General features: G+C 39.3%; 4 protein-coding genes across 10 annotated transcripts; 1 reads left to right on the top strand and 3 right to left on the bottom strand.

Annotated features, from left to right (window-relative positions):
• The first annotated feature begins 533 nt into the window (after nucleotides 1-533).
• LOC111798592 (ubiquitin carboxyl-terminal hydrolase 26-like) lies at nucleotides 534-10,627 on the top strand. 3 transcript variants are annotated; one of them, XM_023681836.1, is made up of 15 exons: nucleotides 534-852; nucleotides 1,351-1,448; nucleotides 1,531-2,127; nucleotides 2,303-2,558; nucleotides 2,702-3,456; nucleotides 3,611-3,719; nucleotides 3,873-4,051; nucleotides 4,549-4,833; nucleotides 4,908-5,115; nucleotides 5,188-5,256; nucleotides 6,354-6,560; nucleotides 7,372-7,635; nucleotides 8,077-8,218; nucleotides 9,589-9,771; nucleotides 10,307-10,627. In XM_023681836.1, exons 2-14 carry the CDS (start codon nucleotides 1,369-1,371, stop codon nucleotides 9,681-9,683), a joined length of 3,246 nt encoding a protein of 1,081 aa, XP_023537604.1. In that variant the 5' UTR covers nucleotides 534-852; nucleotides 1,351-1,368; the 3' UTR covers nucleotides 9,684-9,771; nucleotides 10,307-10,627. The 3 variants fall into 3 exon arrangements, with proteins under 3 accessions (XP_023537604.1, XP_023537605.1, XP_023537606.1); XM_023681837.1 differs by lacking the exon at nucleotides 10,307-10,627 and adding an exon at nucleotides 9,961-10,300; XM_023681838.1 differs by lacking the exons at nucleotides 7,372-7,635; nucleotides 8,077-8,218; nucleotides 9,589-9,771; nucleotides 10,307-10,627 and having other exon boundaries at nucleotides 6,379-6,557.
• A 416-nt stretch (nucleotides 10,628-11,043) lies between these two features.
• On the bottom strand, nucleotides 11,044-13,840 carry LOC111799021 (dentin sialophosphoprotein-like). Of its 3 annotated transcripts, XM_023682401.1 has the most exons (3): nucleotides 13,641-13,840; nucleotides 13,073-13,445; nucleotides 11,044-12,905 (listed from the first exon to the last, which is right to left on the bottom strand). In XM_023682401.1, the coding sequence occupies exons 2-3, from the start codon at nucleotides 13,426-13,428 to the stop codon at nucleotides 11,183-11,185; spliced, it is 2,079 nt and encodes a 692-aa protein (XP_023538169.1). In that variant the 5' UTR covers nucleotides 13,429-13,445; nucleotides 13,641-13,840; the 3' UTR covers nucleotides 11,044-11,182. The 3 variants fall into 3 exon arrangements, with proteins under 3 accessions (XP_023538169.1, XP_023538168.1, XP_023538170.1); XM_023682400.1 differs by having other exon boundaries at nucleotides 13,073-13,840; XM_023682402.1 differs by lacking the exon at nucleotides 13,641-13,840 and having other exon boundaries at nucleotides 11,044-12,942; nucleotides 13,073-13,312.
• A 922-nt stretch (nucleotides 13,841-14,762) lies between these two features.
• LOC111799015 (UDP-galactose/UDP-glucose transporter 7) lies at nucleotides 14,763-20,289 on the bottom strand. Its single transcript, XM_023682395.1, has 8 exons — nucleotides 20,117-20,289; nucleotides 19,743-19,837; nucleotides 19,544-19,649; nucleotides 19,219-19,464; nucleotides 18,930-19,040; nucleotides 18,231-18,389; nucleotides 17,174-17,317; nucleotides 14,763-15,166 (listed from the first exon to the last, which is right to left on the bottom strand). The coding sequence occupies exons 2-8, from the start codon at nucleotides 19,781-19,783 to the stop codon at nucleotides 15,020-15,022; spliced, it is 954 nt and encodes a 317-aa protein (XP_023538163.1). The 5' UTR covers nucleotides 19,784-19,837; nucleotides 20,117-20,289; the 3' UTR covers nucleotides 14,763-15,019.
• A 2,262-nt stretch (nucleotides 20,290-22,551) lies between these two features.
• Nucleotides 22,552-27,647, bottom strand: LOC111798206 (U-box domain-containing protein 52-like). 3 transcript variants are annotated; one of them, XM_023681214.1, is made up of 9 exons: nucleotides 27,406-27,647; nucleotides 25,929-26,035; nucleotides 25,706-25,827; nucleotides 25,287-25,489; nucleotides 25,147-25,207; nucleotides 24,757-25,054; nucleotides 24,560-24,661; nucleotides 23,663-24,091; nucleotides 22,552-23,574 (listed from the first exon to the last, which is right to left on the bottom strand). In XM_023681214.1, the coding sequence occupies exons 1-9, from the start codon at nucleotides 27,611-27,613 to the stop codon at nucleotides 22,852-22,854; spliced, it is 2,253 nt and encodes a 750-aa protein (XP_023536982.1). In that variant the 5' UTR covers nucleotides 27,614-27,647; the 3' UTR covers nucleotides 22,552-22,851. The 3 variants fall into 3 exon arrangements, with proteins under 3 accessions (XP_023536982.1, XP_023536983.1, XP_023536984.1); XM_023681215.1 differs by having other exon boundaries at nucleotides 25,147-25,204; XM_023681216.1 differs by having other exon boundaries at nucleotides 27,427-27,647.
• Nucleotides 27,648-27,653: the final 6 nt, after the last annotated feature.

Here is a 27,653-nt window from a genome sequence, read left to right as displayed (position 1 = left end):
CTTAAAACAAACTTTTCTTAATGCCGTTCAAGCTAGTGCGGCGTTAGGAGAAGTTAGCTATTTCTTAACATCGTATTTACGAGCGATCAAAAGGTTGGGAGATGCTCATTCTCTCAACGAGCTATATTGGCACATCGTGAGGAGCATCCTCTACTAATATTGTCTATATGACGTTGAGAGAAATTACTTCTCTTATCGAGTTTCTTAACCTCACATGATATTTCATTTCTTACTGTGCATTATTTAAAATGTATCATTCACAAATATATGGTTCATTCAAAGAATCCTTTAATTCTTTAAAAAAGAGGGGAAAAAAATATAATAATGACGTCATAATTCGATTGGATAAACTTCATTTATTTTTTAAATTCCAAAATATGACGTATATGAAAAATAAGAGGAAAAAAATGAAATTAAGACGGTGAAACCCGCAATGACCGACCCGACCCGACCCGACCCATTTGTAGAAGCCTCGAAATCCAATTTTTTACAAGAAATGGGAAAATTGGAAAAGAAATGTACAGTTGTCCCTCTCAAACGCCGTCCTCTCTCTCTCTTTCTCTCTCTCTCTCTCTCTCTCCTGAAGTCCGTTCTGTTCCTCTGACCGGTCTGACCCCCACCCTTCACAGACCCTGCAACCTCTCTTTTCCCTTTTTCGTCACTATTTTTTCATAATTCATCACAGTAAACAATGCCACAACATAATTTCTTCTCAAATTAATCCAAACAATTGCTGCCTTACAAACTCCAATCACCGGTACATAGCATTTGTTTTTTCACCTAATTTCATGCCCTTCTTCCTTCGATGATTTTCTTCTACCTTCAGCTCACACCAAGCTTCTCCACTTCCTGGTAAACCTCTCAATTCTTTGCTTAAGATCATCGCTACCCTTTTAATGGAACTGGATTTTCTTTTCTGGGTTTGTTTTTATTTTGTTCTTCTTCGCGCGCAATAATCCCAATTCGTATTTTACTCCATTTCGTTGCCATTTGATTGTTTTATGTTTCTTTTCCCTTAAATTTGAAGTACAGAATGTTGTGGGCGTTCTTGTTCTTGTGCCAATGGAACTTGTCTTTCTCTGTACTTTTCGAGGGAAATTTGCTTGTGCCAATGGCTCTATTTCGATGTAGGTTTGGTTTGTTCATGCGGGTGCTTAACTCTAGCAGAGTCTTGGCTTTGGTTGCTGAAGTTTTTGCAAACTTCGTGAATGATCATATATTTCTAAGTGCAATTTTTAATCTGACATAGATGATTATTGGTTATATAAGTTTATGTGATATAAATGCTATTCTATGTTATGAATACTACATTGAGTTGAAATGGTGTTCTGGGTTTATTTCTGTAATCAGTATTAGTTTGTCCTCGCGATGAGCCGACCAACTACTCGTAGTAAGAACAAAAGGCATAAACAAGAAGACAATGTCGATAACAGTTCCGACATATTGAGGTAATAGTTATTTTGATTTCCATCTGTTGCACAGATTTGAACCTGTATTAAGGAGTTTTGAATTGAGTTTAATCATTTACAGAAGAATTCACTCATCTGGGGCAGTGACCGACGATGACATCAATCAGCTCTATATGATCTTGAAGCCGAGTTGTCAAGGATGTCGGTTGAATACTAAGGATAACCCGAATTGTTTCTGTGGGCTGATTCCACCTCCTACTGGTAGCAGGAAGGTTGGCCTATGGCAGAAGATGTCAGAAATTGTGCAAGCTCTTGGTTCAGATCCTTCTAAGGATCAACGTACTTCTCTTGACTTTCCTGCTGGTCTTACGAATCTTGGTGCGACATGCTATGCTAATAGTATCCTTCAGTGTCTCTACATGAACAAGTGCTTCAGGGAAGGCATTTTTTCGATTGAGTCGGATGTTTTGAAACAAAATCCAGTTCTAGATCAGCTTGTACGGCTTTTTGCTCTCCTGCACGCGAGTAAGATGGCTTATGTGGATTCATTCCCTTTCATAAAAACACTGGAGTTGGATAATGGAGTTCAGCAGGATAGTCACGAGTTCCTGACGTTGCTTCTTTCTCTGCTCGAGCATTGCTTGAGTCACTCAAAAGTTTCTAAAGCAAAGACTATTGTTCAAGATCTTTTCCGTGGAAGCGTGTCTCATGTAACTACGTAAGTAGAATTTGTTTTGCCAGAGTCTAGTTACAACCCCTCAATAGCTTTACTAATTAATAATGCATGCAAATCGAATCCAACGAACGGGATTTGTTAACTACTTTGCACAATTTAATCTAGGTTTCAGTTGATCCAAGTTTAAGTTGATAATGATATCTTGCTTCATATTTAGGTGCTCACACTGCGGAAAGGATTCAGAAGCCTCTTCCAAAATGGAGGACTTCTATGAATTGGAGTTGAATGTTCTTGGCTTGAAAAGTTTAGACGAGAGTTTAGACGATTATCTTAGTGTGGAAGAACTTCATGGTGATAATCAATATTTTTGTGAGTCATGTAAATCAAGAGTTAATGCGACTCGCAGTATCAAGCTACGCACACTGCCCCCCGTTCTAAATTTTCAGCTTAAACGATGCGTTTTTCTTCCAAAGGTACTGAAAATCATAACATCTCTTTATTGCTTTTTGATAAAACCATTTGACTATTGATATAAGCTGTTTGTCACTGACTTTTGGCTATGTTGGTTCGAACTTTTCCTTCGGGTTTGATCGTTATTTTTGTTTTGTGTCAGCAGACTACAACAAAGAAGAAAATCACATCTGCATTTTATTTTCCTGAAGTGTTAGATATGCGGGAACGGCTAGCTGAGTCTTCTCAGTCCGAATCAATATATCACTTGTCGGCCGTTCTGATTCACAGAGGAACTGCTGTCAACAGCGGCCATTACGTAGCTCACATCAAGGAGGAAAATACAGGGCAGTGGTGGGAATTTGACGACGAACACGTTTCCAAATTAGGATATCATCCATTTGGAGAAAAATCATCAAATGCTAATTCTAAATCTGTTCGAACTGAGTTAGCCGTTCCGTTGGTTTCCAAGGAAGAAGTAAATGTTACTGCTGAAAGGAATCGAACGAACGGGATTCTTCAGCAATCAACAGAATCTGGTATTAGTTGTCCTACTGACGTCTTTTCATCTAATGATGCCTACATGCTGATGTATAATTTAAGGTGCATGGGAAAGAACACAAACAAAGTGACTAATTCTAATGTTAACAATAAAGAAGTAGAAGGTAACATGGTTCCTTTCAAGGATGGCTTGTCTCTTCCATCACATTTGTGTGATGAGATAAGTAGTGTAAACGAATCGCATGTGATAGCTTGCCAAGAATATGAATCGAAGAAGGAAGCTGAACTGGGTTGTATCAATGATCGTAGACAGGAGGTCCGATCGATTTTGTCTGAAGCCCCTGTTCACTCGCTCGACGAACCCTTTTGTTGGATTTCCGTAAATTGGCTTCGCCAGTGGGCTGATAAGGTCTCCCCACCGTAAGTACAGAAACAATTTTTGTACTGGTCCATTGAAATTGTTCTAGTTTCTGTCCTTTTGGCTTGCTTGTCATGTGCTAGTGCTTCTTCTTGACAACTTCCAGATATCTAACTTCTTTTAATTTGTTACCCCTTACTTTGTTATGGTTTTCAGCATTCTTGATAATTCAACCATACAGTGTTTGCATGGAAAAGTTCCAATGTCAAAGGTAACATGTATAAAGAGATTGTCCATCAAGGCTTGGGACAAGCTATTCTCCAAGGTATGCGCTTAAATTGCTCCGTAAAGAATTCTATGCGTCGGTTTATCTCTCGTTAGCCTTAGGGTTTCATCCTCATGTGATTGTTCTTGACGTTCTTTTTACCCTGAATTTGCTTTTTTTTTATATGGCTGACTGCTGTTTTGTAAAATTTAGTATGGTGGGGGTCCCAAATTGACCAATGAAGATATCTGTATGGATTGCCTTATTTCTGGTGCTCGAAACGTAGTTTGTGCCGACAGCTACCGGGACCGAAGAATATCAATGAAAGAAATTGCGTTAGCTGCGCTTTTGGGCAATTATCCAGATGGAACATATTTTGTTTCCAGGACATGGTATTGTTTCAAAATTCTTGGGACAATCTTATCATGCTGCTTAGTTGATGGTTCATTAGAAATTTGACTTGCTTCTTGCTTGAGTGTTCAAACTTGTGGCCTTGTGATATGCTGATTTCATTTTCTTACCTGCAATTTAGCTACTTTCACAACCGTTACCGTTTCTCGTTTCTTCTCTCCATCTTAAAGCTTGTATATTACTATCTTTGGAGTACGAAACTATTTCGTCGAAGAGATGAAATAAACAGAAGAGGGAGTGGAATGCCCCACCTTCGATAAACTTGTATGCTGATTGGAACGTTCTTGTTCTTGTATGTCGATCGGAACCTCCCTAACAAGGAGCCTCTTCATTTTGGAGATGTCCATGCTCCGTCCGACGACCTGTAGAGAAATCAAGGGATGAAGTAGACTACCAATTGAAACACTATTGAGCCAGAACCTTCTATGTAGTACTCATGATCTCTGAGTCAAATCATGTTTATTTCTCATACTTGTAGGTTGCAACAATGGGCTAAAAGGAAAATTCTTGATGCTCCTTCCGAAGCTGATTCCGAACCAACAGCCTCGATAAGGTGTCCTCATGGACAACTTTTGCCCGAGCAAGCTGCTGGAGCTAAACGAGTGCTGGTTCCAGACGAACTCTGGTTTTTCATACATGAAGATGCTATTACTGTAAAACCTGATGATCCTACAGGGGTTCCAACTTTTCCCTCAGATGCAAGACAATGTTCTCTGTGCAGTGAGGAATTATCTGAAGTGGCAGTCATGGAAGATTCTATAAGGTCATTTCATTATGTTCAAGTGAACTTTGTGGTCGATTCGCTCGAAGAATTACTTAACACGTTTTATCTTTCAGAGGAGTGAAGCTTAAACAGCGACAAAATCACGAAAAACTAGCCGTTGGAAAGTTAATTCCACTTTCTCTGCATTGCAAGTATTATTTGGTTCCTACATTGTGGCTTTCAAAGTGGAGAAACTACATCAATGCAAGTGGAAAGAGTGCTTCATTTGTAGAGAAGCCGGAAAATTTGGATGGTGTGATCAATTTTCTGAGGTGTGAAAAGGTAATAAGATTTTTCATTTCTTAATTTTCGAGTAATTGCAGCAATTTGACTCGAACATATATTTGGATGCAGCATTCACGCCTCCTTGAAAGACCTCCTGACCTGATCTACAAACGTGGTACGGTGCAGCAGAAGTCCCATGTACGTATACTGCTCGAGTTTATTTGAATGCGAACTCGTTTTTTTCTATGCTGCTTGTTAAATTCATCAATCGTCTTCCTTTGCAACATCATTTTGTTTTGTTTTTGTTTATTTAATTTTATCATTTTTAATGTGAGATCCCACATCGGTTGGAGAGGGGAACGAAACATTCTTTATAAGGATATGGAAATCTCTCCATAGCATACGCGTTTTAAAACCGTGAGGCTGACGGTGATATGTAATAGGCCAAAGCAGATAATATCTGTTAGCGGTGGGCTTGGGCTGTTACAAATGGTATTAGAGCCAGACGCGGGGCGATGTGCTAGCAAGGACGCTAATCCCCAAGGGGGGTGGATTGTGAGATCCCATGTCGGTTGGAGAGGGGAACAAAACATTTCTTATAAGGATGTGGAAACTTTTCCCTAGCAGACGCGTTCTAAAACCGTGAGGCTGACGATGATATGTAACAGGCCAAAGCGGACAATATCTACTAGCGATGAGCTTAAGCTGTTACAAATGGTATCAGAGTCAGACACTGCCCCCTCCCCCTCCCCCCCCCAAGAGAGGTGGATTGTGAGAACCCACATTGGTTGGAGAGGGGAACGAAGCATTATAAGGGTGTGGAAACCTCTCCCTAGCAGATATGTTTTAAAATTGTGAGGTTGACGGCGATACGTAATAGGCCAAAGCGGACAATATCTGGTAGCGGTGGGCTTGAGCTGTTACTAATGGTATTAGAGCCAGACACCAGGCGATGTGCCAACGAGGACACTAGCCCCCAAGGGGGGTAGATTGTGAGATCCCATGTCGGTTGGAGANGAAACCTCTTCTTAGCAGATGTGTTTTAAAATCATGAGGCTGACGGCTATTCGTAATGGGCCAAAGCGGACAATATCTGCTAGCGGTAGGCTTGGGCTTGGGCGGTTTCTTCCATTTGTTTTGTAATCATAACTGTGACTTTTCCTAAACAATTTCTAAAAGTTTCTATGCCTTCATGCCCAATCACGCGATTATAAATCTTAATGAAGTAAAAAAACAATCTTTGCCTTTACATTTCATATTTTTTTACGCCTTTCTTTTTTGTGCCTCAACTTTAGGCAGATGTTTTAACAATCGTTTCAGAGAACGATTGGAAATGCTTCAGTGAAGAGTGGGAAGGTAGTGAGGCATGCTGCATTTCTGCCGTGATTGAGTCGAGTAGTTGTGTAGGGAACGACATGGACGGGTCCTCAGAGCATCTCGACTCCAATGATGAAGTTAGCAATGGCGACTTCAAACAACTTCTACTTAAGACTGATCCCGAGGTAATTCTGAATCCGAAATCTGTTTCCATTTCATGGGTTAATTGTAAAATTTGTTCATAAAAAGATAAGTTTTTCATCAAACTAAATTAAATGTATAGAAGGGAGAGATGATAAGATATCCTCCCAAGCCCAGGGCCAAAGAAGTTCATGAAAAATCTCTTTTATTTCCATTGAACAGGCGGGAGAAACATTTGCTACAGCTTTAGAGAAAACACGTAGAAGAAATTATAAACCAAACAAATTTCAAAGATTCGTATAGGCTTCTTAAAACGTTTCAAATGTAACGGTCCAAGCCCACCGTTAGCAGATATTGTTCTCTTTAGGCTTCCCCTCAAGGCTTTAAAACGCGTCTGCTACAGAGATGTTTCCACACCCTTGTAGAATCTTTTGTTCTCCTCCCCATCCGATGTGGGATCTCACAATCAACCCCCCTTCGGGGCTCAGCATCCTTACTAGCACTCGTTTCTCTCTCCAATCGATGTGGAACCCCCCACTAGTGAGGGCACTGGCCCTGAAGAGGGGTGGTTGGAGAGGAGAACGACGCATTCTTTATAAGGGTGTGGAAACCTTTCCCTAGAAGACACGTTTTAAAGCCTTGAGGGGAAGCCCAGAAGGGAAAGCCTAAAGAGGACAATATCTGCTAGCGGGGTGGGCTTGGACCGTTACACCAGAAGTTCTTTCAATTACTCTAACCAAATTTCTCACAAAAGTGTTTTAGCCACAGACCACATTGCACTAAGCTTCCTTCCAAAACATTCCAAAATTCTTGCTTGCTTCATTGGTCCTAAAGTGGTCTGTTTATGGAGTACAGGTATGTGAAGAATGTATAGGAGAACGAGAAAGTTGCGAGCTAATGCAGAAACTAAACTATATCGGCGAGGATATTTGCGTGTACTTTGCTCGTGGGAAGGAAGCACCCAAATCAATTTTGGAAGCTCCCGAGTCCACTTTTGATCCAGATCGTCGAATCTCAAAGCGTGCAAGGAAGACAAACTCGGGGAATTTCGTTAATCTAAAAGTGTCTGGTTCGACTTCAGTGTACCAGCTAAAAATGATGATATGGGAATGTTTTGGGGTAAGCTTTTCAGAACAGAATGCATATGACAATTGAATTGGTTTGCTGAAACTATCTTTTATGCTCCATGTTGTCTTGCATGTTTATACAAATGATAAACTTACAGATCTAGAGATAACCTATTTTTAATCTTTTAAGACACTTAGGTGGGGAAAACTTAGACTCTCTCCTTCCCTTTTTGGAAAATTTTGGCTCTGAAAACGAACTCGAAGGGGAACAAACTAATTAGGGGGAAGTAACGAACGAGGTACCGTGTCGCAGCTTGGAGTGCTCGTTCTAATACTGGTCCAGATGTCCTTTTGTACACTTCTTAATGCAGTTTTTTAGATCTATGGTGTACTTTTGATGTTTCAAATAAGATGTTATAAAGTATGTACGAGCTAAAAACGAGGGAAATCGATGTTTTGTGTTATGAATTCACGTCGAAACTGGTTTTTGCAGGTTGTGAAGGAAAACCAGATACTTCGCAAAGGTAATAGGATAATTGATGGGGAAACTGATACTCTGGCTGACAAGAACATATTTCCTGGGGACAAACTCTGGGTAATGGATTCCGAGATTCATGAACATCGAGATATTGCTGGTAATTACAATTTTCTTACTCAAATTGTTGCACAAATTCAAGTATAAGCTCATCATGGAAACAAGGGAAGATTATAAACTGAAAAGTGATAAGAAAACAAGCATTCCTGTAGAAAGAAAAGAGTGTATGGTGATTCTATGTGACAGTCCAAGCGGTGCGCTAGCAGATATTGTCCTCTTTGAGCTTTCCCTTTCGAGCTTTCCCTTAAGGTTTTTGAAACGCGTCTGGTAGGGAGAGGTTTCCACACCCTTATAAGGAATGCTTCGTTCCCTTCTCCAACCGATGTGGGATCTCACAATCCACCTCCCTTGGGGACCTAGCGTCCTTGCTGGCACATCGCTCGATGTCTGGCTCTAATACTATTTGTAACAGCCTAAGCCCACCGCTAGTGGATAATGCCCTCTTTGAGCTTTCCCTTTTGGGCTTCACCTCAAGGTCTACTAGGGAGAGGTTTCCACACCCTTATAAGGAATGCTTCGTTCCCTTCTCCAATCGATGTGGGATCTCACAATCCACTCCCCTTGGGGACCCAGCGTCCTTGCTGACACATCACTCGATGTCTGGCTTTGATACCATTTGTAACAGCCTAAGCCCACCGCTAGTGGATAATGTCCTCTTTGAGCTTTCCCTTCTGGGCTTCCCCTCAAGGTTTTTAAAACACATTTACTAGGGAGAGGTTTCCACACTCTTATAATGAATGATTCATTTCCCTCCCCAACTGATGTGGGATCTCACAATCCACTTCCTTCGAAGCCCAGCGTCCTTGCTAGCACACTGCCCAATGTCTGGCTTTGATACCATTTGTAACAGCCCAAGCTCACCGCTAGCCGATATTGTCCTCTTTGAGCTTTTCCTTCCGGGCTTCCCCTCAAGGTTTTTAAAACGCGGTAGGAAGAGGTTTCCACACACTTATAAAGAATGTTTTGTTCTCCTATCCATTCGACGTAGGATCTCACATTCTAGATTTGAGTTTTGACCATTTTCATAAAGTAGGTGATTTTAGATACACTAACTCTGTATGTTTGCCTGCTCACTGAATTCTTGAGATTCACTGAGGACCCGTCAATAACTTAACCGTCTCGTGATCTAGCGTCGTCCCAATTATGTAACTGGAATCTTCTGCATCCTTAGATCTTTTTTGAGGCATAGATGCCTTACTGTAGACAGTGAGTGGCTGTTATCCCTGCTCTTCTAACAAAGTAATACACTTTCTTGTACTGCCATTTATGCTTGTAGCCGCCAGCAACGCGTCTTACAGCGATCTTGGCGTTCTTATAGGTTTTCGATAATTTCTTATGCTAATCGGTCTCATATCTTAAAAAAAGGTGGTTGTTAATGTCCTAAACTTGTATGCTTGATGTCATGGACAGATGAACTTTCTGATCATAAAATGAACATGCAACATACCGAGGAAGGGTTTCGTGGAACGCTTTTGGCTGCTAACGTTTCATCTGAAGTCGTTTAAGAAGCACCAAACTTTGAGGGTGCCTGCGGCGTATTTGCAAAATTTTGTAGATGTTCGTAACGAGGAAAAACAACTACAGCGTTTTGATGTAAGTTGTACCTTTTTCGTTTCTTTTCCATGTCTCTCTATTTCTATCTTTTTGCATTGTGCGAGTGATTCTGAATATTTCAAATCTTGGAACCTCCTTTAAGTTTGATTGGACCTCCCTAATCAAAAGGATCGACTTCTCTTAGGTGTGAGAACTCTTTCTCATGAATAAACTATCTGGTTGAAACAGTCGATCGTGATAGGCTTGCAAAGCATAGGCTGTGCAGCCTTGTTCACCGGAAAAGCATAATATCCTTGATTGAAAGGGAGTTTTGTTTACCAGACAGCTTACTGTTCCGGGAAAGCAATGTTCAAACCTCCATAGGACGGGTTTCTATTAAAAAATTATAAGTATCGTTTGCCCTCTTTTGCATCTATGTTTTAGGATCTTATAATCTTCTTTTTGTTGGATGGATCGTGTAACCATATGCTTGAATTTCTACTCCGCTCTATGCATCTATTTTCGAACCGAGTTAGTCGTGTTGTTCAGATTGCAAAGTGCATATATATTGGAACTTTGTGCTTTCTTTTAACAGAGGAGGAAGACATGAAATGCTGGACTGTGGGATTTGCTGGACGATACTTTGGAAGCGCGAAAGAAAAACGACGACGACGACAGACAACGCTGCAGGTTTTGTGATTTTATGTTTTGATTGATTCCCAACCACAGTGCTAGTCATTAGTTTACCTTACACTCTTCACGTACATTAGCGGTATATCATGTTGAGAATTGAATTTGCTGATTGCTCCTTTACATGATGTAAAATGTTTTAGTGATAATGATGCACATTACAGTGTACAAGTCCTTTCTTCTACAAGATTTCAGGAGAGAATAAGATGAGGACCTTTTCTCTGTAGTTCTTCTTGTCTACCCGACCGTACCCTCCCGACATGGGATTAGGAATAATTCTATTCGGTAAAATAGAGATTGTTGATGAACGGGTTTGGATTACCTTCAAGTTCAGTTCTTCCAAAAACGACCACAATGTTTACATCAAGAAAGGAACTTGTTGAATTGGTTGAGTGATTCTATATGAAATGCGGTTCAAGAAGCTTATAGCAAAGCTCGAGCTTTGTGAGGGCTCGGAATTTGTGAGATTTTATACTTGGAACTTGAAATCTTAAGACCCATTTGATTTAGAGATCGAACTTTGAACTTTGAAGCTGCCCTACACTAAATTTACAAGTGATCCCGACCGACAAGTTCTTACCGTCGAGATGGTTTCATGCAAGGTGGGAGTTAGTCTCTAAATGAGCGGTGAGGTAAAGCGTATAGTTTAACTAGTTAAAGCATATAATTTCACCCTAAGAGATCAAGTTGTTTCATTACATAAAAGTAGAAACATCACGATTCAAGTTGTAGAAAGAGTTTATACAGACAATAAGCCAAAACTACGAAGAACATGGAACCGTTACCTTCTTTCGTGTTTTCTCCCTCTATGCTCCTCATATCTGCTCTGCCTTTTTCCCTCTTCAATAGCTTCATCAGTCCTACTGCCCCGGCGAGGCTCATTAGCTTTCCGATGACGAGTACTTCCGTGCTCTTCTTCTTCTGTAAATCTCCTTCCTGTTCGAGTCAACTTTCTATCCATTTTGGAGTCGTCCCTGAACCGTCCATCCCTTGCCTCGTCATATCGACGACTGCCAGTTCTTCTGTTTGATTCAGGTTCTTTCTTGGGGTCCCCATGGAAATCCGACTCTCGTGTAGATTTTCGACTTCTAGACTTCGCTTCTCGCTGGTTATCTTCACCACCTTCATCGAACTTTCTCTTGCTTTTCATCGTATGCTGACTAAATTTGTACAAATTATTCTCTAGATCAGAATCATCACTGGAAGAATGTTTCTTAGCTCTCTTGTGTTTACCATGGTACTTTCTATCATCTGAATCATCACTGTCATCATATTTCCTTTTAGCCGCAGCCATTTTTTCCTTTGCGACCGTCTTACCACCACTTTCATCGTCATCGGTATCATGTCTGCGTCTCCCAATGTCTTCCTTAGGATGCTTTCTTGAACTCTTCGATTCGGGTTCCCTATCTACCTTGCGTTTTCCTGTACTATTGCTACGATACCTATGCTTATTCTCGTCACGACCAAAATCGGAACCAGAATTGTCGTGGTCAGAGCTGTCACTATCTACTCCATACCCTTTACCATGCTGGTTCTTGTGCTTCAGTTGCCTGTCTTTGTGATCAATCCCACTGTCGGAATTGGATTCATCAGTCGACTCCTGTTTTCGACTTCTTTGCTTCTTCTTGACCTTTCGACTTTTAGGTCTACCAGAGCATTTCTTGTGGCTACCCATACCAAACTCATCACCATGTGTAGATAAATTAGAATCATCACTATCATGCCTTCTGTTTTTCTCCTGCTTCTTTGAGGTGGTGGATTTCTTCTCAACATCGCTGTCGAAATCACTTTCATGGTCATCTCTTCGTTTATATCTCATGTTCATCTGGGTTTCCTTGCGCTCTCCACCAGAATCAGTACCGGAAGAATCGTCACTACCGTGCTTTCTGTTTTTCTTATGCTTCCTTAAAGTGATATGTTTTTGGTCAGCATCACTGTCCTGGTCACCTTCGAGATCATATCTTCGGTTTTTTCTCAGGTGCTTCCTGGTTCCCTTGCGTTCTCCACCGGAATCGGCATCGAAAGAATCATCACTATCATGCCTTCTATTTTTCGTCTTTCTTGAGGTGGTGTACTTCTTGTCAACATCTCTGTCAAGGTCGCTTTCAGAATCATTCCTTCTATTATCTCTCGAGTTCTTCTTGGTTCCCTTACGCTTTCCACCAGAATCAGTATCAGAAGAATCATCCTTAGCCCTTCGTTTTCTATCCTTCTGATGACCTTTCAACTCTTTCGAAACCCTTTTTTTGTCATCTTCATCGTCATTCTGATCGTCAACGGCATGCTTTTTCCAGTTCAATTCTCTGTCCAAAAAAGAATGTTCCATCTTCTCACGACGCTTAGTATCAGCATCTTGACCCTCTCTTCCACTTCTAGATGAATCAGAAATCCCTTCCTTGAGCTTTTCCGAATCGTCCGAAGAACCCAACCCAAGAGCAGATCTCAATGTTTTCATCTGCTCCTCCTTTCTCGCAGCAATTTGGTGAGTCTGTGTCACTGATACCCTATTCCATCAAGGAAAACACCATTTAGATATCCATTCTGCACACAAAATAAGAAAATCACACCAGGCGCAAAACTACTTATACGATCATAGATCATAATCAACAAAAGATATACAGAGTATTAAAATTAGCAACACAAAAAATGCATTAAAACATGAGGATCATACCTCTTATCTGCAATTACGATGGCAGAAGGCCCATGTTTTTCCTCAGAACCTGAAGCCTCCTCCAGATTCTTGCGAACCTCCTTCAACTTTTCAGAAATTTCATCGGCCGTATAACCTTGATCAATGAGCTTGTCCTCAAGTATGGCAAGCTTGAGATCAATCTGACGCTTGCGATCGTGTTCGAGAATGTCTTTATTAGGTTTCTTGGAAACACCGGCAGTGCCCTGATCTTCTTCGAATCCTCTGGTGTTTTCAGAAACCTTTCCAGTCTTCGGCCTCACGAAGAACTTGTTCGTCTGAATGTGGCCATTAGTGCCAGAGCCTCTCGGCGTCTGTAATCCAATACCGTTATACATTTCCCTGGTTCACCAAACTACCAAGGGATTCAACCCGAATCAAGATCAACAGGAGGAAAAGGATTTTCAAGGTCGAATTCAGTGATTTTATTTCAAAATCTTGAACAGAATCTTATCGATAATTAAGATACAAATACGTACTGCTGATGGAAGAACAGGCGATACCAAGATTCAAAAAGATCCAAAAACAAAAAAACGGATATTAGGGTTACCAGGTGTTTCGAGTGCTTATCGTCTGTCCTCTCCCATTCTACATATGATGGAAGAAATCAGGATCGAACGAAACGACGAAGCCCCTAAACCCTGAAAATCGTAAGTCGATTTGGTACTGGGAACCGACTCAGGTCGTGTTCGGATGGTCGGTCCTGTCTGGTTTCCTTTGCTACAGTTTCGATTAGAAGAGCCAACGGGTGGGAGGGTATTTATAGACAACTCCAATGAGGATGATTATGAGAAAAATGGTTAAAATATTTTCATTTTATTTTTTAAATATCCATTTTGAAGAGAGGAACTAATTGAATAATTTATAAAAAGAAAATTAAAAATTAATTATTTACAAAATATTTTTATGCGATCAATAGAGATTCGAACAACGAACTTTTTTATGCAATAATCAATATATCGAGATAAACTGATGATTTTAAAAAAAATAAACATGTCAAATAAATTTATATACATAAATATAGATATATGTAATATATTGTTAATTGATTTTTGAGTTTATGTTTGATTCTTCTAAAATTTGAATATAAATTATTATTAATTAATTTTTTAATTTTTTATTATAAAATTTGTACAATTATTAATTTACCATATCATATAATTAATAAAATGTTATTTTATACATAATTTAATTCAAAAATTAAATTGAGTTTTATTTAATTTAAATATATTTTATATTTTCAAATTTCAAATTAATAAAATAAAAACACAAAAATGTTGTTTTTTATAATTTCTACATTTACTAAATAAAACAAGAAAACAAAATAACGAATTAATATATCATTCTAACTACATATTTTAAGTAGATTTACATTAATGTAAAAAATTAAAAAATTCTTCAAAATTAAAAAATTCTTCAATTTTCACTAAATTTTGAGTGAAACTTCAGATGAATAATTGCACGTTTTAAGAACGACGTCATTTAGAGACGTGGAGAGAAAAATACGGCCCATAAATAAAGAACGGTGTAATTGAAACTTATAACATCCAAATATTATGGATTATAACTCGTAAGATATTAAATCTTAAATAGAAGGTTACTACGACTTGCATTTAAAGTGATGGAGCTTCCAAAGTACTTCTCTCGAGGTAGTTTTGATCGAATCGTTTAGTTGAATTAAGATCCAAGTTACACATTTTCATTTAAATTAGGTTTCCACGAGCAACAATAACAAGTAAGGTTCAAGCTCAAGCACAACAATTTTCAGCTAAAAACGTATCAATTGAAAACAAATTGCTTGTATCATCTACATTCTTATTTGACAAGCGAATCACAAATGCTATAATATGAAGTAAAATGCAACCTAGATATCTTTTTTGTCACCAACTTTAATCTTTACCATACTACCTTACTTGCGATGATGAGTCTCTACGTCGATGTCAACTTCGGTGGCTTGCTCTTCTTCTGCTGATACTTGGCATACGAATACCAAACACCTCCAGCCGTGTTGATAACCAATCCTGTCACGTTCAAAGCGTGCACTTCCACGCCACCCAATATAACAAATCCAAGTGTCTGTAGAACGAAAGGACGAACGAGACGAGCTTTGTTTAGATAACATAAGTCATTGGCTACAAAGATAGAGTAACCAAGTCTAGAAAGAGAGAACGCTTACTGTCGATCCAACCCCTTTGAGGACTCCGACAATCGTTGTTGTTAGAGCGGAGTTTACTATGGTACATAAGAACATTGTGAAGTTGAGAACAATCCCCATCACCAATGATAGAAGGAAGATAACCAAAAAGGAGAATGAATTACTCTGAAAATATTGAAAAAGAATATTATAGTTATAAACTAGAACACAACTGTTTTATGCAATGATATATACTCTCAAAAGTTATCTCAAACTCAGACAGCAGCAATGAATCACTACATTCAAGCAAAATCTCATCTTTTTTTCCTTTCATTTCATGGATCATAGTCTTAGGCTTAGCACACAGCCTAAACAATGAAAAAATTCTAACTAATTTGCAAATTATAGTTATGCCATGAAGGCATCCATACTAAATGGGAGATATCAGATATGCAATAACAGCACAAGCCCTGTCAATAGTTCGCGTTTCATTTGAAATCGATCTTTTAGATCACACAAGAAAGTGTTTGTGTTGAGGAATGTTGGGAGAAGAGTCCCACATCGACTAATTAAAGGGTTGATCATGGGTTTATAAATAAAGAACATATCTCTATTGGTATGAGGCCTTTTAAAGAAATCAAAAGCAAAGCCGTGAGAGTTTATGCTCAAAATGGACAATATCATACCATTGTAGAGAGTTGTGAGTTCTAACCGTTTGAACTCTAGGTTGATGACATAAACCAAAAGCACAAAACATTTCACGGCCTCAATCAAACGATTACCGCTTAATATAATGCATAAAACATTTCTAAAAGCCACTTCAACTCGACTCCCTGAGATTTGTTAAAAAAGGAGTCCATGCCAACAAAAGCACCAGTATCGAGCAGTCCAGCTCTTTCCACCAAAAGAAGCTATGGTATACCAAATAAATAGTTTAAAACATCAGTAGAGGAAAGGAGGCATAGAATGCCTGGTATGCCGATACTAACAAAGGTCGAGGGGAAACTCCTCCAGTAATCTAGCATTTCTCCTTATGAACTGTTGTCTTGAACAAACTAACGAGTTCGACAAAAATTAAATGGGCTAGAAAGAAACTGACCTTTGCAAATAGAAGTGATAAAGAATCTGGGAATTCGCCTGTAGCTATAATGAGAAATAACAAAAATGGAAGCGACAAAAAGCTGTTGTAAAACATGATCTCAATAGAAGTAAGCCCATCCTCCGCACCCGATTTCTCTACCAATACAAGGTACATAGTCTGCAACAAAGAATAAACAAAAAGAGAGAAAGATATGTGAATTCATCAGTTCAAACATTTAATTATCAGACGTCCTTGAGCATTTCTAATGATAAAACTGATAGGAACTCATTACATATACTGTAGAAAAGAAAAGTACAAAGGTCAAAACTCAATAGTTGCCTTTCAAGAGGGCTAAAAAGCTTCTTTTTCTTTTCTTTGATATCTATGAGTGTCCAAGCCAGCTTGTGCGCATCTCGACTATTCTCACGAGACTACGATCTAACCCTACCAGATATTAAATCCTAGTTTAGTGGTCACCATAGCTTGAACCTACTCGGATAGCCCAAAAAAAATTCATATTTCTCTTTTCACACACACTCACCATCTCTTTATTTATAATGCTCTCCTTTCCCTAGGACCTGTGTAAAAAACAGCACACCAACTCATTTTCTGATGAACCCAAAAAACTGACCTCGCCCGTATAAACTATAACACTAGACCAAAACACCATTTAAGTCTCTTATCAAAAACAAAAGCGAAAACCAACTCAAAACATACCTGGAAGAAAANGTGCACTTCCACGCCACCCAATATAACAAATCCAAGTGTCTGTAGAACGAAAGGACGAACGAGACGAGCTTTGTTTAGATAACATAAGTCATTGGCTACAAAGATAGAGTAACCAAGTCTAGAAAGAGAGAACGCTTACTGTCGATCCAACCCCTTTGAGGACTCCGACAATCGTTGTTGTTAGAGCGGAGTTTACTATGGTACATAAGAACATTGTGAAGTTGAGAACAATCCCCATCACCAATGATAGAAGGAAGATAACCAAAAAGGAGAATGAATTACTCTGAAAATATTGAAAAAGAATATTATAGTTATAAACTAGAACACAACTGTTTTATGCAATGATATATACTCTCAAAAGTTATCTCAAACTCAGACAGCAGCAATGAATCACTACATTCAAGCAAAATCTCATCTTTTTTTCCTTTCATTTCATGGATCATAGTCTTAGGCTTAGCACACAGCCTAAACAATGAAAAAATTCTAACTAATTTGCAAATTATAGTTATGCCATGAAGGCATCCATACTAAATGGGAGATATCAGATATGCAATAACAGCACAAGCCCTGTCAATAGTTCGCGTTTCATTTGAAATCGATCTTTTAGATCACACAAGAAAGTGTTTGTGTTGAGGAATGTTGGGAGAAGAGTCCCACATCGACTAATTAAAGGGTTGATCATGGGTTTATAAATAAAGAACATATCTCTATTGGTATGAGGCCTTTTAAAGAAATCAAAAGCAAAGCCGTGAGAGTTTATGCTCAAAATGGACAATATCATACCATTGTAGAGAGTTGTGAGTTCTAACCGTTTGAACTCTAGGTTGATGACATAAACCAAAAGCACAAAACATTTCACGGCCTCAATCAAACGATTACCGCTTAATATAATGCATAAAACATTTCTAAAAGCCACTTCAACTCGACTCCCTGAGATTTGTTAAAAAAGGAGTCCATGCCAACAAAAGCACCAGTATCGAGCAGTCCAGCTCTTTCCACCAAAAGAAGCTATGGTATACCAAATAAATAGTTTAAAACATCAGTAGAGGAAAGGAGGCATAGAATGCCTGGTATGCCGATACTAACAAAGGTCGAGGGGAAACTCCTCCAGTAATCTAGCATTTCTCCTTATGAACTGTTGTCTTGAACAAACTAACGAGTTCGACAAAAATTAAATGGGCTAGAAAGAAACTGACCTTTGCAAATAGAAGTGATAAAGAATCTGGGAATTCGCCTGTAGCTATAATGAGAAATAACAAAAATGGAAGCGACAAAAAGCTGTTGTAAAACATGATCTCAATAGAAGTAAGCCCATCCTCCGCACCCGATTTCTCTACCAATACAAGGTACATAGTCTGCAACAAAGAATAAACAAAAAGAGAGAAAGATATGTGAATTCATCAGTTCAAACATTTAATTATCAGACGTCCTTGAGCATTTCTAATGATAAAACTGATAGGAACTCATTACATATACTGTAGAAAAGAAAAGTACAAAGGTCAAAACTCAATAGTTGCCTTTCAAGAGGGCTAAAAAGCTTCTTTTTCTTTTCTTTGATATCTATGAGTGTCCAAGCCAGCTTGTGCGCATCTCGACTATTCTCACGAGACTACGATCTAACCCTACCAGATATTAAATCCTAGTTTAGTGGTCACCATAGCTTGAACCTACTCGGATAGCCCAAAAAAAATTCATATTTCTCTTTTCACACACACTCACCATCTCTTTATTTATAATGCTCTCCTTTCCCTAGGACCTGTGTAAAAAACAGCACACCAACTCATTTTCTGATGAACCCAAAAAACTGACCTCGCCCGTATAAACTATAACACTAGACCAAAACACCATTTAAGTCTCTTATCAAAAACAAAAGCGAAAACCAACTCAAAACATACCTGGAAGAAAACAGAAGTGAAGGCCATGCTATAGCCAATGAGGTCAAATGAAAAATCTCCCAATGCAGCAACAAGGACCCCGGCAGCAGTCAAGAGTACTGAAAGAATAACCTGAATTCGACACGAAGCATGGTTTTGGTTCAACAATTACAACACAAGTCATCGTGATGACAGTAATACTATACCAAGGCATGGTTACGAAGATTTTCACAGCCAAAGAGAGATCAAATTTCAAAGCTACACAAGACAAGCATTTCAGGGAGCTAAGCAATATGCATTGAGGAAAAACCTGTGTGGTGGGCCTTGCTTTGCCTGAAAAGAATCCCGCAATCAGAACAGCAAGAGGAGTGAGTCTTTTAATGGCGATATACATTGGGATATTAACCCCTTTCAAGCTAGCAAGAGCAAACGCCACATTTGCATTGTAGAACAACGAGACAGGAAGAATTCTCTTAGCTGTTTGCATATCAAGCCCCTTGGATTTCGTGTATCCCATGCTTCTACCAAAGTGAATAAGTAATGTGGTTGCCAATTGCTAACACAAATAAAGATAGAAAGCAATTAAAAAAAGAGAACGAGATAAATCAAAATGAAACCCAATGGCAAAAATTTACCTGCAGAGTGAGAAGGGTCATTGAATGCGAGTATTGCATAAGTACGGCCTTGTTCAGAAAAACCATAGCCATCGAAGCAATTCCATAAGATACGGCCGCTGAAAGACTACAACGAAGCACAAGCAATCCCAATTACATGTTATCCAAGGAGAAAGAAAAGCAACGGAATCAAAATTCAGAAGGCAACAATTCGAAATACCTCCGGTAAGAATTTTTATCCGAATCACCAAGGATATCCATTGTCGATGGCTAGGTCAAAAATCAAAACGGCGAAAACTTCCCAAAATCAATCACCTATAGAAAAAGAGATACAGACTCATAATCAAAATCAACATCCTGCAAAGATCTAAACACATAGATATCGATAAAAGATCTAATCAAATCACCTACGGTGATGACGACAATCGTGAATCAACAAAAGGAAACGAAATGAGAGGGAACGAATCATTTACCTGAGAAATTGCAGTCAATCACATTCTCACGGNATAAAAGATCTAATCAAATCACCTACGGTGATGACGACAATCATGAATCAACAAAAGGAAACGAAATGAGAGGGAACGAATCAGTTACCTGAGAAATTGCAGTCAATCACATTCTCACAGGATCAAAAGACACGTGATCAGATGACTGAAATTGTGGCGGATCAAGAAAAGGGAAAATTTCGCGAAATGGGACTGAAATTGGAGAGAGAGAGAGTGGGATTTGAGAGAAACAGGTGGATGAGAAAAGGAAGCGTAAATGCACAATGGNTCAAGAAAAGGGAAAATTTCGCGAAATGGGACTGAAATTGGAAAGAAAGAGAGTGGGATTTGAGAGAAAGAGGTATGAAGAAACAGGTGGATGAGAAAAGGAAGCGTAAATGCACAATAGGAATGGAAAAGGCCATAGCCATCGGATTTAGGGTTCATACCCCATCTTGTCGCTAAATGCCGCAACATCACGAATCAAGATCTACTCGGAACTCGTGGGCTGCTCACTCTCTCTCTCTCTTGCCCTCGTTTACTTCGTTCTTTCTCAACGTCTTCTTCAAGTTTCAACTTTCCAGCTTTGAATTTCTCATTTTATTTTATTTTTGCTTTTTTATTCATTAAATAATATTTATTTTTTGGAACTGTAGGCTCAAATTTGCGGAAATGATATATATATATATATATATATTTTTTTTTTTAATAAAGCTTTTAATATACTTTATTTTAAATTTTTTAAATTTTAAAATAGTTAAAAGGGTATATATATACATATACATATATATATATATACATACATATACATACATATACATATACCCTTTTTATCCATATATATATGTATATATATACATATACATATATATATATACATACATACATATATACATACATATACATATATATATACATACATATACATATATATACATACATATATATATATACACATACATACACATATACATACATATAAATATATACATATATATATATGAAGTTTTTAAAAAAGTTATTATTGAAAATTATGAAAATTGAAGGGGTTTTTAGACGATCAAAGGTGTATTTATAGCCCTCTTTTTATCCTCGCTTTAGCTCTTGCTCGGGCTTCTTTTATTCATGTGGGTTCCTTCTATCACTCTCGTTCTNTCAAGTTTCAACTTTCCAGCTTTGAATTTCTCATTTTATTTTCTTTTTCTTTTTTATTCATTAAATAATATTTATTTTTTGGAACTGTAGGCTCAAATTTGCGGAAATGATATATATATATTTTTTTATTTTTTTATNTTTAGCTCTTGCTCGGGCTTCTTTTATTCATGTGGGTTCCTTCTATCACTCTCGTTCTTGCTTCCTTCTTTATTTTTTCGTCTTTTTATGAGACGTTTGGTTGTCATTATAATATTTAGACAAAAAATGAAAAACATTTTATGTAATATTCACACTAGCTGGGCGCGTGTCACAAAGTGAGTCATATCTGTTGCTTTGATATACGCACGTGTTCGAAAATGATTTTGAAATAGTTGAATTAGACAAAGACAAAGACAAGACACACTGTGGTACAATAGCACTCATCGTTCNTATATACATATACATATATATATATATACATACATATACATACATATACATATACCCTTTTTATCCATATATATATGTATATATATACATATACATATATATATATACATACATACATATATACATACATATACATATATATATACATACATATACATATATATACATACATATATATATATACACATACATACACATATACATACATATAAATATATACATATATATATATGAAGTTTTTAAAAAAGTTATTATTGAAAATTATGAAAATTGAAGGGGTTTTTAGACGATCAAAGGTGTATTTATAGCCCTCTTTTTATCCTCGCTTTAGCTCTTGCTCGGGCTTCTTTTATTCATGTGAATATATATATATATATATATATATATATATATATAGTTTTTAAAAAAGTTATTATTGAAAATTATGAAAATTGAAGGGGTTTTTAGATGATCAAAAGGTGTATTTATAGCCCTCTTTTTATCCTCGCTTTAGCTCTTGCTCGGGCTTCTTTTATTCATGTGGGTTCCTTCTATCACTCTCGTTTTTGCTTCCTTCTTTATTTTTTCGTCTTTTTATGAGACGTTTGGTTGTCATTATAATATTTAGACAAAAAATAAACATTTTATGTAATATTCACACTAGCTGGGCGCGTGTCACAAAGTGAGTCATATCTGTTGCTTTGCTATACGCACATGTTCGAGAATGATTTTGAAATAGTTGAATTAGACAAAGACACACTGTGGTACAATAGCACTCATCGTCCAGCCACCAAACAAAACCGTTCGAAGTGGTATATGGGTGCCCACAACCTCACATTACGTCCTCGTCCTGTACTTAACGAGTCCAACAAAATGCATCAAGTTAATAGCGACTTACGCTCGGGATAGTGTTTTGCGACTTTAAAGGCAGAATTTGCATGGACTTGCATGGATGTCAAACCAAATGAAGAAGGAAAGTGATATAGGAATAGACAAATTTCTTACAGCTTTAGACATAAATATGCTACATATGAACACTAAATTATCTACAAAATTTATCTCTTTTCTGGCCCAATGGAGATATATTCAGACATCATTCTTTGGAAATCAACATCTTACAACGACGACGAGCACGGTAAGACGCCTGAGCTATTGCAAGATTGAGATGACGATCCACGAGAAGTTATGATCAAGAACCGAATTTATAGCGTTATGCTAGATCATGAACTGCTTTGGTTCACTCTTCTGGTAGAATTCCGACAAGCATTCAATACAGGACTGCTAAACGCCATCCTTGTCCGACGAATACAAGCTCGCTTCGGCTACCGATCGTAATCTGATGAGCTCGGGAAGAACGGTCTTACTAAGATCGGGTCGATCTTTCCTTCTCAACTCGGCACATTTTAAAGCCAACTCTGCAAAGCATAAGGTTTCTTCAGCTGGCCAATCAAGAACAGATGGATCAAGAAGTTCAGACAAATTCCCTTTCTCAATGGCTCTTCCGACATGGTGAGTCAATCCCATGGGTGGTTTTGCTGTAATCAGCTGAAGAAACATGATTCCTAAAGAATATATGTCGGACTTTACACCGAGCATACCGGTTTGTTGATACTCGGGATCGATATAGCAGAACGTGCCAGCAGTTGACGTCATTCTATATTGTGTCACACTATCTGCTACCGATGGGGGAACAAGCCTAGCCAAACCAACGTCGCTAATCTTGCTAACGTAGTTAAAATCGAGCAAGATGTTGGCTGGCTTCAAGTCACGGTGCACGAGTGGCTCGGGCTTAGTCTGGTGGAGGAACAACAAGCTCGTGCCGATTTCAGCTGCAATTTTGAATCTAAGTTGCCAAGAAAGAGGTTTCGACTTTTCTTTACGACGAAAGAGGCAATCGTCCAAGCTACCATTTGCCATGAACTCGTAGACCAAGCAGCCGTACTCGGGGCATGCTCCGAGGAGAAGAACCATGTTCGGATGTCGGATGCAGCTTAGTACTTCGACCTATAAACGATGCAAGAAGCATATTAATAGATTATGTTACAACAAACAGAACATTTGGATAATCCTAGGATACTGTTTGGTTCCTCACCTCTTGTTGGAACTGTGACCTTCCTTGAGCTGCATCTGGACGTAAGACCTTAATGGCAACAGGTGTGTGATCCAAATAACCCTTGTAAACAGGTCCATAGCCTCCCTCTCCAATCTTCAAAGATTCCGAGAAGAACTCGGTAGCAGCTTCGATCTCCTCGATCGTGTACCTCCGATACCTAACGTCGTTGTTTGCCAATGCATCCAATGCCTTCTTTTTCTCTTCTGCTTCCTTGAATGCTTTAATTTCCGCGTTAATTCTCTTTTGTGCTTCCAACTCCGCGATCCGTTTAGATGCTTCAGCAGCCTCCATAGCCGCTCGAGACTTCGCCTTTTCCTGCTCGACCATCGCTAATGCAGCTTCCTCAGCAAGTCTAGCCTCCTCGATTCTCCGTTCTTCCTCCGATTTCCATCGTTGAAGCTCTATCGCCTGCAATACATGTGAAGAGTTTGTTTTAAACTTCTGTAATAGCTCACCGCTATCAGATATTGTCCTCTTTGGCCTTTCCCTCATGGAGCTTCCTCTCAAGGTTTTTAAAACGTGTCTGCTAGGGAGAGGTTTTCACACCCTTATAAACAATGCTTCGTTCTCCTCCCCAACTGATGCGGGATCTCACAATCCACCCCCCTTCAGGGCCCAGCGTCCTTGCTGGCATACCGCCTCGTGTCTACCCCTCACATCACCCGATGTCTGCCTCTGATACCATTTGTAACAGTCCAAGTCCACCGCTAACAGATACTGTCCTCTTTGGGCTTTCCCTTTTCGGGTTTTCCCTCAAGGTTTTTAAAACGCGTCTACCAGAGAGAGGTTTCCACACCCTTATAAGGAATGTTTCGTTCTCCTCTCCAACCGACGTGAGATCTCACAATTTCCATACAATAATTTAACTTCTTTCACCTTTTGCTTAGCTGTAAGTGCTTCCTTGCAGGCTGTGCTATACATTTCCATAGTTTGCTTTAGTTCCAGCTTCAGCCTCCTCATCTCAGCCTCTACTTCTTCCTGCAGTCATCGACGATTTATACGACGAATTCAATATCTTTCCCAGCTCGTGAACGGGACGAGAATCAAATCAATCTCTATAATCTAGCACTTACCATACTCTGTGACGAAGTCGATAATCTTTCGCCTTCCGAGAAGATCGATGAAAATTCTTGTAAGTTTACATCCAATGATTTGCGTCCGAACGGCTGCGATTCAAAGCTATGATATATATCACCATCGGTGCCATTCGACAGTCGTGGGGGCATTCGTCCTGGATCCACGGCATCATAGTATGTCGGGAACAATTTGTCGACGCTCGGCCTTCCCGAGCCAACAAAAGAAATATCAGTATCCGGCACACTCATTTCCCCTGGCATTTTGCCATTGTAACCTTTCCTAGTGAATGGAGACCTGTTCCCAAAGACAATTTGCATAACAATCCTTAATATATCAAACTCAATAAGATGTCATAATAATAACAGTTTCTAAAACGTGTCACCGACCTGAACTCGATGTTTTCGTGTGATCTTCGTGCTGGTTCGATGGGAGGCTTTTCCGGTCCTACTTAAGAACGGATCGGTTATTTAAGCTAGATCATGGTAGATAAGTGTACTAAAACATAAGAAAGTGAATTACGACATACTTTGAATCTGAGGCTTTTGCGAGTCCGATGATTGCGATTTGATACCGGATTGGTTTAGCAAAAAGTTTCGTAGAGGCGAAGAAGTTGGAGCGGGACGTGAGGCCGATCGCATAGTTTGGATCTTCCCTCTTGATATGACATAAACATTGCAGAAATCTGGTGCTCCTTTGAGAATTGTGCCTGGAATATCTGTCGTTTTGAATCTTTCGAGACAAAATGGTATCGGGAAATAGCCCAAAGAAAACAAAGTTCAGTTCCTTTCGAACTCGAACAAATGAAACATCGAAACAAGTTAAAGGGGTCGTTGGTAACATTCTCGTTTTCGTTTGTATTGTGTATGAAAGTTTGAAAACGAACGATAAGAAACGAGAATGTTACCAAACGAGCTGAGGGAAGAATTTACGAAACGAATAACGAACCTCAAGAAGCCACTTTTAGTCGTGGTACCGACGATCAAAGTGTCGATTCCAGCTTGAGTGACATATTCAATCAATGCTTTTGCAACATCTACATCTTCAATAACAATGTCTTTGCAGAATATCTAACGCCAGAGAAAATGAGGTGAATTCCACACGGTTTGATTGATTCTTCGGTTCGTTTCGTTTTGTTTCGTTAAACATAAAAGAGAAGAGGAGGACCTACATCTTTCCGGGTGCAGAAGCATCGAAAAGGAAGGAACAAATCCCTCGTGCTCGGGTCGATTTCGTTGCTTACTAAAACATTGCCACTGCCATTGTTGGACATCAAATCTGCACCCAATAAACATAACAATATGACTTTCATGGAAGAACATGGCATGAAAACCAAGCAAAGAACAAAGTTACCCTGTTTCAAACTCTCCTCTGAGACAAAAAAAAATTATCATTATATGATTATACATGATATCATACGTTCGTTCGAGAGGGGAACGAAGCATTCCTTATAAGAGTGTAAAAACCTCTCCCTAGCATACAAGTTTTAAAATCATTGAGAGAAGACCGAAAGGAAAAATCCAAAAATGACAATATCTGCAACGGTGGGCTTAGACTGTTACAAATGGTATCAGAGTTAGACACTCAACGATGTACAACGAAGAGGCTGAACCTCAAAGCGGGGTGGACACGAGGCGATGTGACAACAAGGACGCTGGGCCTCGAAGGGGGTGGATCGGGGGGTCCCACTTCGATTGGAGAAATGAAATGAGTGTCAGCGAGGACGCTGAGATTCGAAGGGAGTGGATTGTGAGATTTCACATCGATTGGAGAGGGAAACAAAACATTCTTTGTAGGGTTAGAAGATAGAAACTTCTCCCTAGCATACACATTTTAAAAACCTTGAGAGAAAGCCCGTAAGGGAAAGCACAAAAGTGACAATATCTACTAACGGTGGGCTTGGGCTGTTACAAATGGTATCAGAACCAGACACCGGACAATGTGCCAGCGAGGAGGTTGAACCCTGAAAGGGGTGAACACGAAGCGGTGAGCCAGCAAGGACGCTGGGCTCCGAAAGAGGGTGGATTGGAGGGTCTCACATCGATTGGAGAAAGAAAACGAGTGCCAGCGAGGAAGCTAAGCCTCGAAGGTGGTGGATTGTGAGATCCTAAGGGTATAGAAACTTCTCCCTAACTGACATGTTTTAAAAAACCCAAAGAGTACAATATCTACAGCGGTGGGGTTGAGCTGTTACAAATGGTATCAGAGCCTGACACCAAGCCATGTGCCACCGAGGAGGCTGAATCCTGAAGGGGGTGGACACGAAGCGGTGTACCAGCAAGGACGCTGGGCTCCGAAAGAGGGTGGATTGGAGGGTCCCACATCGATTGGAGAAAGGAAACAAGTGCCAGCGAGGAAGCTAGGCCTCGAAGGGGGTGGATTGTGAGATCCTAAGAGGGTAGAAACTTCTCCCTAACAAACATGTTTTAAAAAACCCAAAGAGTACAATATCTACCGCGGTGGGCTTGAGCGGTTACAAATGATATTAGAGTCATACACCAAGCGATGGGCTAGCGAGGAGGCTGAACCCCGAAGGAGGGTGGACACAAGGCAGCGTGCCACCAAGGACGGATTGGGGTCCATTTGTCAATCAAAATGGAACCAGTTCGTGGGGATTAAACAGACAATCAACCGACAATTTCCCTTACCAGAGGAAGCATAAGAAGAACCTGAATGGGACGAAGATCTGAGCTTGACATGGATAAGAATGGCGGTTTGGCCCTTTTGAAGGAGATTCTCAGTAGCCCATTTGAGAGCATTTTGGCTTCCTTTATCCTTGTCAATGGCGATTCCGACCAATTGGTTGCTGGCGACCACCACCTCTTTCCTTTCCTTTGCATATTTCTGAGTCCACATTTCTCAGCTTAACCTACACAGACAAAAATGGCAACAAAAA

Source organism: Cucurbita pepo, chromosome LG07, assembly GCF_002806865.2.
Source record: "Cucurbita pepo subsp. pepo cultivar mu-cu-16 chromosome LG07, ASM280686v2, whole genome shotgun sequence".
NCBI classification, from domain to species: Eukaryota; Viridiplantae; Streptophyta; class Magnoliopsida; order Cucurbitales; family Cucurbitaceae; genus Cucurbita; species Cucurbita pepo.
The sequence above is the reverse complement of the archived record's forward strand: the minus strand, read 5'-3'. Positions and strand labels throughout refer to the sequence as shown.

Excerpts from the sequence above, each read along its gene's own strand:
- LOC111798592 (XM_023681836.1), top strand. The coding sequence starts at position 1,369 with ATGAGCCGACCAACTACTCGTAGTAAGAACAAAAGGCATAAACAAGAA. Across the intron at positions 6,561-7,371 it reads TACTTAAGACTGATCCCGAG|GTATGTGAAGAATGTATAGG; the intron begins GTAATTCTGAAT and ends TATGGAGTACAG. Across the intron at positions 7,636-8,076 it reads TGATATGGGAATGTTTTGGG|GTTGTGAAGGAAAACCAGAT; the intron begins GTAAGCTTTTCA and ends TGGTTTTTGCAG.
- LOC111799021 (XM_023682400.1), bottom strand. The coding sequence starts at position 13,428 with ATGTATAACGGTATTGGATTACAGACGCCGAGAGGCTCTGGCACTAAT. Across the intron at positions 12,906-13,072 it reads ATCGTAATTGCAGATAAGAG|GGTATCAGTGACACAGACTC; the intron begins GTATGATCCTCA and ends TTGATGGAATAG.
- LOC111799015 (XM_023682395.1), bottom strand. The coding sequence starts at position 19,783 with ATGGATATCCTTGGTGATTCGGATAAAAATTCTTACCGGAG. Across the intron at positions 19,650-19,742 it reads GATAAAAATTCTTACCGGAG|TCTTTCAGCGGCCGTATCTT; the intron begins GTATTTCGAATT and ends GCTTCGTTGTAG. Across the intron at positions 19,041-19,218 it reads AAGCAAGGCCCACCACACAG|GTTATTCTTTCAGTACTCTT; the intron begins GTTTTTCCTCAA and ends TGTCGAATTCAG.
- LOC111798206 (XM_023681214.1), bottom strand. The coding sequence starts at position 27,613 with ATGTGGACTCAGAAATATGCAAAGGAAAGGAAAGAGGTGGTGGTCGCC. Across the intron at positions 25,208-25,286 it reads GCAAAAGCCTCAGATTCAAA|TAGGACCGGAAAAGCCTCCC; the intron begins GTATGTCGTAAT and ends TCCGTTCTTAAG. Across the intron at positions 24,092-24,559 it reads CACTTACAGCTAAGCAAAAG|GCGATAGAGCTTCAACGATG; the intron begins GTGAAAGAAGTT and ends CATGTATTGCAG.